The sequence below is a fragment of the Aulonocara sp. 'chitande type north' Nkhata Bay genome, linkage group LG2, assembly GCF_057382095.1.
Source record: "Aulonocara sp. 'chitande type north' Nkhata Bay isolate Kocher_YH1m ecotype deep benthic linkage group LG2, A_spYH_male_GT1.1, whole genome shotgun sequence".
Taxonomy (NCBI): domain Eukaryota; kingdom Metazoa; phylum Chordata; class Actinopteri; order Cichliformes; family Cichlidae; genus Aulonocara; species Aulonocara sp. 'chitande type north' Nkhata Bay.
In genome coordinates, this window is record NC_141345.1 from 17905849 (window position 1) to 17916971 (window position 11123).

At 46.9% G+C, this 11123-nt stretch overlaps 2 protein-coding genes across 2 annotated transcripts; both read right to left on the reverse strand.

The window, feature by feature from the left end:
* Positions 1–3922: 3922 nt before the first annotated feature.
* cxxc5b (CXXC finger protein 5b) lies at positions 3923–6702 on the reverse strand. Its single transcript, XM_086306681.1, has 2 exons — positions 6441–6702; positions 3923–5590 (listed from the first exon to the last, which is right to left on the reverse strand). The coding sequence occupies exon 2, from the start codon at positions 5400–5402 to the stop codon at positions 4509–4511; it is 894 nt and encodes a 297-aa protein (XP_086162807.1). The 5' UTR covers positions 5403–5590; positions 6441–6702; the 3' UTR covers positions 3923–4508.
* Positions 6703–8034: 1332 nt separating this feature from the next.
* LOC147337590 (CDGSH iron-sulfur domain-containing protein 1) lies at positions 8035–10331 on the reverse strand. The gene is made up of 3 exons (XM_086306709.1): positions 10132–10331; positions 9250–9452; positions 8035–8907 (listed from the first exon to the last, which is right to left on the reverse strand). Exons 1-3 carry the CDS (start codon positions 10208–10210, stop codon positions 8818–8820), a joined length of 372 nt encoding a protein of 123 aa, XP_086162835.1. The 5' UTR covers positions 10211–10331; the 3' UTR covers positions 8035–8817.
* Positions 10332–11123: the final 792 nt, after the last annotated feature.

Consider the following 11123-nt stretch of genomic DNA (forward strand, 5'->3'; position numbering starts at 1 on the left):
GCTTTATGCCCCTACTGGCATATTACTCTGCTTGAGAGTGATTCTTTTCTGAAGTGTTTAGATGTTCGGTGCTTGCAAACTGTAAATCTATGGATTAGAGTTGTTTCATAATGTTTTTAAAAACTGAGCTTAAAGACATACTGCACTGGAATACTACTAAAAAAAAGCCTGAGAGGCTGATGGTGACCAATGATTATTTTTAGGGACTTCGCTATATAAAATAAACATGTTAAACCCGTTTAAACACATTAAAACAACAAACAATCCTCCATGTTTGGCCCAGAGTTGTAGCATTGATAGGGTAAAAATATAAACTTTATCATTGTTTTTTTTTTTTAAAGAATGGATTGAAATAGTTGTTATGTTCCATATGCGTCAATAGTAAAATAGAGTATAAAGTATTCAAAACTAATAAAAGTAAGCTATTTAAACAATTTCACTTGGGTGCAAATGGAAGAACACAACAAACTTATAGACTAGCAACTTGTCAGTCACACTGTAAACCAAACTTTATCATCCTTTTTGACTCTAATGGGGACCATAACTTATAAAACAAGCAATGTGTTGTTTCAGGAACAACTTAAAACTAGCCACTGAAACCATAAAACTATCAGGAAGAGTTACAACCAGACATGTGTTTATAATTAAAGGCAGCACCCCCTGCTGGAAATGAGAAAGACTGCGGTGTTCATGCTGACTTTACTTTTCAGATCGGAAAATGACTTCCATCTTCTATATACAGTCAATTAGTTGGCCAAGTGTTGTTTGTAATAACTTATTTATCAATAATTAACTAAAATTCGCAGGGCTTGTGACAAAAACGTATAACTGACATTGCAGCTGTGGTCGAGATTGGTAGCTGTCAGAGTTGTGCAAATTTAAAGGTGCAAAGGGAGTTCCAGCCCAGTAATCTTTGGTAATAATCAATTCCACATCGTGGGGTGGTCCACGTCATGATGAAATATCTCTGCAGACAGGGAGACTTTATCCCTGGGCTTTGCCTAGCTTCCTAGAAATCAGCAACAAGCTAAACATTAACAGAATTTTGTGCACACGTTATGTCTGAGCATAGAAATGTACGGAGCCCCGCAGGTGACATGGGAGAAAAAAAAATTAAGACGGACTTTTGCGAGATCTCGCAAAACAAACTCGAGATCTTGCAAAACTTTTGCGAGATCTCGCAAAACAAACTCGGATCTTGCAAAACTTTTGCGAGATCTTGCAAAAGTTTTAGCCGCATTCTTCGGCCTTTGACCTCCCATTAGCTCGAAGCTAACGGGAGGTCGAGACCTACTACAGCCGGGAGGAACACCACTTTCCCGGCACATCGTGCCTCGACCTCCCGGTCGGCTTAAAGCCAGCGTCCGAAGAATGCGGCTAAAACTTTTGCAAGATCTCGCAAAAGTTTTGCGAGATCCCGAGTTAGTTTTGCGAGATCCCGAGTTAGTTTTGCGAGATCTCGCAAAAGTTTTGCGAGATCTCGCAAAAGTCCGTCTTAATTTTTTTTTCTCCCATGTCCGCTGCGGGGCTCCGTACCGTAGAAATGTGAGAAGGATTTGAAAGTTATTTTTATTTGTTCTGGATTTTATGACTGTATTTAGATTTGACTGGATAAGAATCCATTTCAGATATTTTTGAAGTCACATGTATCATTTAGTGATTTCTCTGCTTGTTTTTCACCGGTAGAAACAAGACCATCCTGTGGCTGTTTTTAGAACCTGGCGTACTCTGAATCCACCTTTAACAGCTTTAAGGGTCAAAGGTCAAGAAAGCCCTTTGACCTCGGTGTCACCAAAATATAACCTGGGGGGAAGATGAGACAGGGCTTTTTGAGGATGTAAGAAGCCATTGTGTTGCTGTTTGGGAGATGCATGTTTTCCATGTGTACAAAAGGGGAATGCAAATGGATAACAGAGGCATAATGACGAGTGATCTCAGAAAGATGATGTTTTCTGCAAAGCTGTTACACATTTCCTAACACTGGGGAAACGGCCAATGGTCGAAGGGAAAAAAAAGATCTTCACAATGAGACACAGTGTCTCAGAGCAAACGCAGTGGCCAAAATTTCAGAGGACTTGCTCATGAGCGAGGGTCCGCCCAGCTCCAGCGCAGGTTGCCTCGGGCTGGCAGGTTGCTCCACTGCAGTGTGTGTGTGTGTGTGTGTGTGTGTGTGTGTGTGTGTGTGTGTGTGTGTGTGTGTGTGTGTGTGTGTGTGAGGAGTTTTTCCTCCAGAGTGGGCAGGGCTGCTGGTGCTAACATATGTAGGCTCCACAGGGGTCTGTGACGGCACACACCGTCTATCTGGACAATGCATCCATCATTAACCTCCCCGCATCTCTGTCTCGCTGCATTTCAATCGGCCTCCATCACCGCGCTTGCTGGATCTCACACTCATCTCTCCCACTCTCTTTGTTTGGCCCCACGTTATCTTCATCCCCTGCTGTCCATCTCCCTCATCCTCCTCCCTGCATATCCCTCGCTTTCTCTTTTCTCTCCCCCTGTGGCCTGCTTTTCATCTCTCCCTCTTACCCCTCCTCTTCCTCCCCCTTCCCTCTCTCTCTCTCTCTCTGCCCTTCACCATGCCCCCCCACCCCACACACACCTCCTCCTCTCCCCTTCACCCTCTCCCTGTATCCGCTTTCCACTCCCTCCTCCTTCTCCTCCTCTTCCTCCACCTCCCCCAACTCTCTCTCTCTCTCTCACAGCCCTCCTCCGCCTCTCCTCTGTCCTCCGTTCAATGCCCCCCCCCCCCCTCCTTTTTTTGCTCCTGCCATCTTGCAGGCCAGTGGAGCCAGACTGCAGGCGTTCAGGGAGTCACTGGACCTGCTGGGCAGCGGGTGACACAGATTTCCGGTGTGTGTGTGTGTGTGTGTGTGTGTGTGTGTGTGCATGTGTGACGAGACCAGGAGGAGGAGCGGGGTGGGGGGATTAAGCTCCAAATCACTAGAAAGGCACTGAAGAGAGGGGGGGTGAGAAAAGAAAAAGCTGCAGATCCAAGAATTTGAAATTCTCCCTTTGTCTGGGAGATGAAGAAACACTAGACTGTGGACTCAAAACTAAAAGACTGCGTGTTTCTCATTCAGTGGGAGCGTTGTAATTGCATGATGTTGGAGCTCGCTGCTTTTCTCCATGAGTTGGCAGTGTCCTGCGTTGGCTGGCGTGCAGTGCTTTCCCTCTCTCTCTGTCTCTCTCTCTCTCTCCCTGCCTGACAAACACACACACACACACACGCACGGACGTGCACATCCCCCTCCTGCCCCCACCCCCACAGATGCACACTCACATACAAGCACACACACAGTCCCTCTGCGATCCCCCCTGACTGAAGGCTCACAGGAAGTGCAGCCGTGGCCCAATTATAGCGTGACACCTCGGGCCGGCCGTTGCCATGGTTACGTCTTCCCTGCGGTCCCCTGGAGTGTGGCGCCGAGGAAGAAGGTCTTATCACATCAGCCATCGTTACGGCAACAAGCAAAAACCCACCCTGTAGCCTCAGCCCAGCTGGCTGTGTATTCGGCTTGAAATCTGCCCCCCCCCCCCTCATCTGTGTATGCGTGTGTGAGAGATTTATATATACATACGTGGAAAATTTAAAAAAAAAAAGGAAATTGTGTGCGAGGAAGAGCCCGAATGTTTGTGATGATTGTGTGTGTCAGGTTAGGCGTGCTCAAGTGCACGCACTGGACTTGCCAAGGCAGCGTGTAGGTGTGTTTGTGTGTCTGTGGGGTTGTGATAAGGCTCTCAGCCACACCATTAGGTGACTCATAATCCACACACAACCTCGCACACACATACAGGAGCACATGTGTGCGCAAGCAGAAACAAGGTTGCAAACGGACACATACGCCCAATTACAAATGAGTGCACGCACACACACACACACACACACATAAAGACGTAGCATAGAGCTTGTAGACGAGTGCACATGGCAAATTTCTTTTATTTCAAAAGGGCAAACAGCGCTATACAGTACAAGTTGCACATGAAATAATTTAGCCGAGGCCAAACTCATTCACTTCTTACTGATGCAGTGACGTCAGAACAACAGAAACTCCCCTCGTTAGAAACAAAACATTTGGCTCCTCTTTACCTTTGAAGCACAGTACATCCAAACTGGAAAGCAACGTAAAAAAAAAGAAAAAAAAGAAAAAGGAAGAAGAAGACATAATGTTTTCCAGATATTTACAGTCTATTTACAGAATTTTTGTCATCATCTGAATATTGACAAACATTGGTATCCTTCTTTCTCGCCTCTCCAATTCTCTGATTGTCAAAATGGATGGGAACGTGTGTGGACATTCTTAAACGGGAGCTGCAGCTCCGCACGAAACACAACATCTTTAAACGTCTCTGGCAGTCACAGTCCGAGCATGTTAACAGGGTGTCCTGTGGGTGAGTGTGTGTTGGTGTGTGTGTGTGGTTTTGTAATTTTTGTTTTGTTAAAACTGCAGCTCCTCAACAATCATCCAACCGGGAACCTCTGACAAATCCTGCCACCGCAAGCGTTACTATCCGTCCAAGGCTCCATTGCTTCTCTCCTGTGCCAGACCCAAAGTAAAATCAGACCCCCTCAGATCAAACCCAGACACTCTGCTCTCAAACCCCGGCCCCCCGGGCTTCCTCTTCAGCTCCTCACACTTCCTGTATTTACAGATCTGGTGTCCCCTCTTGCGATTGCGGCAGCTGCTGCACTGTTCGCAGTTCGTCTGACGCCGGCACGGTACGCACTCCCCGCACCTCTTCCTCTTCCTCCTGCCTCCGCTGCTCCCGCCCAGGGAGCTGGGAGAGTATCCTTCGGCCACCAGCCCCTCTATGCCCTCAGCTCCCATGGCCGTGCTTCTCCAGTGACCTCCCCCCATCTGGAAGCCTGCCAGGGGGAAAAGAGCGGGGCTGAAGGGGAACCAGGCACCCAGGAAGGGCTGGAAGTCAGTGCTGCATGCAGAGGAGTCCTCTTCCTCCTCCTCAGGCCCGGACCCACCTCCCTCGCCGTCTCCCTTTCCGCTCTTTGCCTCTGCAGCCTCCCTCTTAGCTGGCTGGCTGCTCTGTGCGCCCAAACTGGCTTGCTCTGTGGTGGCAGGGGTGAGAGCCAGAAGCCCAGCGCGCATCAGCAGCTCCGCAGCGTGGGCCAGGTGGAGCCCGCTGGGCGACTCCCACATGTCGGGCCAGGAGGGGGCCCGGCGAGGCTTAGCGTGGCCGGGCTGGGTGGCCCGTTGCTGAGATGAGGAGGGCTCCATCAGGCTTTTGACATCCACGGCCGGGGAAGGGGTGGAGATGTAATGGGAGAGGCTGTAAGGGTGGTTAGAGCGCTTAAGGCTTGGTCTCAGTGGCTCATTGGGGATTTTAGCACTGCTGTGGGCCTGATCCGGGGAGGAAGGGCCAGCGATGTCTACCGCGGTGGACATAGCTGGCTACGGGGAGTTGTCTGTCCTTGTGTGAGTATGCGTGCGCGTGTGGGAGGAGAGGTGAGGGAGAAGGGGATTGAAGCCGATGCGAGGCTGACAACTGTCCTGCTGTTACTTCAGCCAAAATGGCAAGCCTTGGCCTGTGTCCCTATTCCCATTCTCTGCAGCAGCCTCGGAGTCCTGGAGAGCTAGAAATGAATAGGGGATGAAGAGAGGAAGGTTAAGAATAGAAATGTTGGAGTGACAAACACAGAAAGAGAGTTACGAGGAAAGAAGGGCTGGGAGATATGTTCTCAGTCAGAGCCACCAAACACAGCCAGAGAAGCAGAGTGCAGAGATTCGGTGCTTAAAGACAAAAATATAACATGCATGTGCACAGGCTCAGAAATCAAACTCCCCGGACAGAGATGAAGGCAGCCATGTATCTGACACACACTGCATGCTTGCCAATGATTTCCGCATACAGGAGGCAGTATCCCTTTAAGAATTTCACGGTATATCAATGCAATCAATAACAGAGCGACAACAATATGCAAAGATATGCGCATATGCGCAGGTCAAATGTGGAGCGCGCTTTTCAAATACATTTTGACGACTGCTGTTATGTGTGCCAGCCAAAGCTTAAGCTCAGCAGAGAAAGACTAAATAAGGGACGCCGGGGGGAAAAAACAGGCTGTCTTTTGTCTGCTATCGACGACGAGGAGCGAGGTGCGCAACGATGCGGTTGCTGTGGATAAAAAAAGACCAGGCTATGTTCCGTGTCCACATTTGTAGAAAAACTACTCCGCTGATTAAACACGGGAGATGGGTGTTATTACAAGACCGGCCAATCGCCCCCTTTGGCGGATCGATCGGGAAACCAGATCGATCATTTGGCCGTTATTAAGGTTACCTAAGAAGACGGTGCTCGACCGACGCCACGGCGAGCTGACCACAGTCCGAGTGGTCGCTGCGACACGGCGCTGCGCGCAAGAAAAAAGGCGACAATACAACACGGCGAAAATCAACAGGAAGTGTCGAGAAAAGCTCCCCGCTTACCTTACAAACACGACCCGAGCTCTCCTGTCAAAGATATGATGAAGTCATGAACTAATGGCGTGGTGATTGTAGCGTATATGGACGGCGGAGCAGCCGATTCCTCCTCCACCTCTCCGTCCCGGAGGGTCTGCAAACACTCTGCACGGAATTTGGGGGCGTCGCTCAAAATGCGAAGTGGACTCTGCAGTCGAGGCTCTGGTCAGAGCGACCCCGTGAAACGTCCACAGAAGCAGATCAGCACACACCGTTAGCTGGCAGCGGGAATACTAAGGCGAATCAAGGCCACCGGTCACACGCAGTCAACAGCACAACTGAGACACATGTAAAAAATTATGTAAACACCGGGCACACTTATAATTTACGCTCGTTATGTTTTCTCTACTAGAAAGTCTTGTTAGGCTCTTACACACACACACACACACACACACACACACACACACATATATACATATATATATATATATACATATATATATATATATACATATATACATATATATATATATATACATATATATATATATATATATACATATATATATATATACATATATATATATATATATATATATATATATAATTATGCCTTATTCAGGCCTGTGGAAACTAGTCAAAAGCCCAGTTTATTAATTATTCCTGTTTGTCCTTTTATAAATCTTTAAATGTATTCAATCAAACTTTGCTATATTAAATGTTCAGTAAAGTAGCTGAAAACTCTTAAGCGTTTACTGTTTGTGCAGTCCAGGCTTCGCCTACTTATTTTAACATAAAAAAAAATGCTCTTATTTAAAAAAAACAAGACAAAAAAATCCAACCAAAACAACTCTTCCCCTTAAAATGGATTTAAATACAGATTTACTGTTTATTTTTTTACCGTCTGAACTGGTGTCTTATCCACACCGGAAGCCAGCGCCGTGACCTTTCATACATAAAAGCACACTGGGTTGTGGTGTCACACACGGTGGATGTAAATAAATATCAAAACAAACAGCTACAAAATAAAATGATATTTTTACAGGTCACTCGGAAAACAGGAAGAGCCCTGTGAGCTAAATTAGCCTGTTTAACATAAATAGCCTTTATGCTAATGTCCGTCTGCTTTGAAGCACGTGAGCTCGCTGTCTGTTAAAGGTGACTCCTCACGCGGGGACGGCGGAGTCCACTCCACCTCTTCTGAGAGTCCTCCGTTGCATCTGGCACGCAGCCAGATACCTCGTGCGTGCGTGTCTATGTGTGTGTGCGAGCGCGCGCACGTGTCACTATGGGAGCAGGGGCCCACCGTGTTCGCGTACACTGCTGTCTGTCTGGCCTGGGCGATCCGTGTAAACACAGCGTCTTCTAGCGGTCACCGCAAATACTGCTCCGTCTTAAAATGGCCACTGGTGTCGGTGGACACTGCAGCACGGGAGCCCCCCTCACTTCCGTCTCTCCCACACAAATCACAGCCCCGATCCCACCGCAGTCACACACACGCACACAGAGCTGTTTACTCATTACCCCCGTCCTGCGTTAATCCATCAGCACAGCGCTGTGACACGCGTTCCGATCCTGTGGTGGAAAAAGGCGAACGAAATGAATAAATGAAGCTTTCAAATTGGGTCACTCAAGTTTTATTCACAATGTACAGAACAATGAATCAAACCAGACACCCCGCAGCCAGTAGAAAAATCAACCTGCTGAAACGGCAGAATATATTCTTAATGGGCACGAGCTGCTGAACACAGATTCAACACAAGTTTTCCCAGAAAGCCACAGGAACTGGTTACAAGAAGACAGTTTCAACAGTTCATTAACAACAAACTAAACTTCTACCTCCTCTGACTAAAGCAGCAAAACAAACAAAACAATGTGTGTTAACATTCATGTAGGGTTGTGTGAGCGTTTGGATTCTGGTTTAGATTTAAATTTAAGGCCTACGCTTCAGTTCACCGAGACGCTGGACTGACTGAAGGTCTCGTCTTTCAGCCACCTGCCCCACAGCCAGAGGAGGCGGCTGAAAGGACACCAAACATGAAGGCACAATGCCCGCACGGGGAAATATTTCACCTTTATCAGGCCCAGTGAGAACTTTAAACAAACGGCACATTAAGTAGGTCATACTGCGAGCTGCAGTCATAGTGCCACCATATCTAACTTATCTGTCCTCAAATGACCTTTGATTTCAAAGTCACACTAAGCAGTGTCAGAGCAGTGTGGCCAGTTTGATATTAAAACTATGTTTTTCTGTTACGGGCAAAGGACAATGCTCAGAGTTTGGACTGAACATATCAGCGTCATACTGTAATCATCAATCAGTGTGACACGGCAATGAGAATGACAGATGATCGGGCCGGGCGTGCGAGGAGTCAGGGAGGGCCGAGTTCTCCGGTGGCTCAGATTACGCGTCCTTCTTTTTGATGATGAGCGGTCCAACGTTGTCCCCGGTTTCCTCGTTGTGTTTAGTGTGGGAACCATCGCAGTAAGGGAACTGCAGGGAAGAGGAGAAACGACAACAGAATTCACTCTTATCAGTCATATGAAGAGAGTCTGTTAGCCACATATGAGTTCATGCTAACAGCAGTTTGAAACCGACTAAGCATGGAGGGCTGTCAGAGGGTAACTTTCAGCGCAGGTCAGGGATGTTAAAGATGGTCACATCCCATTACCAACTGGGATGTGATCAGCACAATATGTGTCAAACCGTGACCTGTGACTGCAGAAAGCTAAGCAGTTTTGGACCTCTGATAAGATTACCTGCAAGCTTAGAAAGCTCAATGACTGTTACTTGAAGTTTAAGCTAAAGGACATTTATCGCTGCCTGGGGACCAACCTTCTTTGACTTCCAGCAGCGGCAGTACACGGCCTTGGTGGCGATGTCCTCCATGTCAAAGCTGTGGACCACTTTAGGGCTGTCTTTGTTGATGCAGGTGTTCACTTGGCCCTTTTTGCAGCTCCGCCTGTTCAGGTACTGGCTGACGAGAAAGCCTCCGACAGCTGCAACCACCGCCACCGGCACGGCAACCAAAAAATGCTCTGAAAAAAGACAAATATGATAAGGACTTTTATGTAATGTCTTAAACAAGTGATCATAACTGTCATTTGAGGCAACATCATTTTAGTCATCATTTCAGCCTGTCGGACCTAGTGGCATTAACAGTTTCTCGGTTCTGAAAGGGTTTATGCTAGAGTAGTTTAGGCCTATTCTTAGAAAACCAACAAGCAGGTATGTGGCGGTGTTTTCCAAGGCCAGGAGTGGCGAAATTTTTCAAAGCCATGGAGGATTATCTGCCGAGTACTGAGAATCACATGTTTCAGAACAGGAATGTGGGCCCTGCTGTCAGACCTGATCAGCAACTTCTGTGAACTTCTGCTTGGCTAGAGCGGCGGGAAGCCGGGCATACGGAGATAGCGTTTAGCTGTGGCCCACACTGAGTGAAGTCTAAAGTTGGAAAAATTAACCCGTGTCCAACTGGGTTCGGTGACCGGTTAGCCAGCTAACGGCGCCATGCCAGAAGAAGGGGAAAAGTTTACAATGCAACTACAAAGTCTATATAAAAATATTTGAGTCTTTACGTTACTATTAAACGCGGTAGCCTCAATACAACCACACAGTATCCTACAGTTTTTTCTACAACACTGTCGCAGACCCGCTAACGGCTAACAAAACACTCATACAAGGCTAGCATGCTATTAGCCAGCTTTAATACTTTACCTTTAGTTAACCTGAAACCCGAGCTGGGTAAGTCGGGTATCGGAGGCATTGGCATTGCAGGTAAATGGGTGGCTGACATGTTGGGAGTTTTTTTTTTTCCCCTCCTTGGACGGTGTACTGTATGTGATCAGCGCTCAGCAGCAAGGTCAACCACAGAGCTTATCAACACTATCCACTCTGACAGCGCACCGAACCTGCTGCGTCACTGCCCACCAACCAATCAAAACCGAGGAAGAACGAAGCTCGACAAGGGTAAGAGCGTAACCCCCATACCATTTCCGGCTTCGCTTTAGCGCTCTTTGAAGTTGGAATTGCCGTGATGAGTAATACGTTCCAGAAATAAAATAAATAAATATTACGTTTTATTTTAAGTGTATTTGTTAAAACTCTTCACTATCGGGTCCATAGCCAAAAGATAAATAAAATTCCACTGCCTGGCAAATTTTCCTAACGGCGGATAATTATCTTGACCACTGCGAGCTTTGGTGAGTCCCATTTCCTTTACAGGTCACTGGCTTAAAAAAGAAAAAAGAAAAAAGGAGGGGGGGGGGGTTTGAACATAACGCCTTTGACTCAAAATAAACCCCATTTATAGATTTACAATGCTTAAATATATAAATTATAAAGTTTTACCAGTCAAAGCTTTTAATTTAGCTGTGACAGAGCTGGAAGGTCTCCCAACTTTTAACTACTTTACATACCACCAGAGGGCGACAAATGACCTTTTCTAAAGGCTTGACTGGACTCTACAAGCGCCCAAGAATTATGTAATTTCAAAAGCTTTCAAGTCTTGTATTTTTGTTATGCTCCCCAGTATTCACAGAATTCTGTGGAATAGAGGTAACCATAAAAGAATGAGGTAATTGCTCATCTTATTTATCCTGTTAGATTTCTGCAGAACTTCCTCTTAACTGCATTCAGATGTTGCCAACCTGCCTCTGTATGCCTTCTTCAAAAAGAGGCTGAGTATGAGTCAACACAGGAGTCGAGGG

Coding starts and splice junctions, on each gene's coding strand:
- LOC147337590 (XM_086306709.1), bottom strand. CDS start 10,210: ATGTCAGCCACCCATTTACCTGCAATGCCAATGCCTCCGATACCCGAC. Junction 9,453..10,131: donor GGGTTTCAGGTTAACTAAAG/GTAAAGTATTAA, acceptor GTCTTTTTTCAG/AGCATTTTTTGGTTGCCGTG. Junction 8,908..9,249: donor GCTGCTGGAAGTCAAAGAAG/GTTGGTCCCCAG, acceptor TCTTCCCTGCAG/TTCCCTTACTGCGATGGTTC.
- cxxc5b (XM_086306681.1), bottom strand. CDS start 5,402: ATGTCCACCGCGGTAGACATCGCTGGCCCTTCCTCCCCGGATCAGGCC.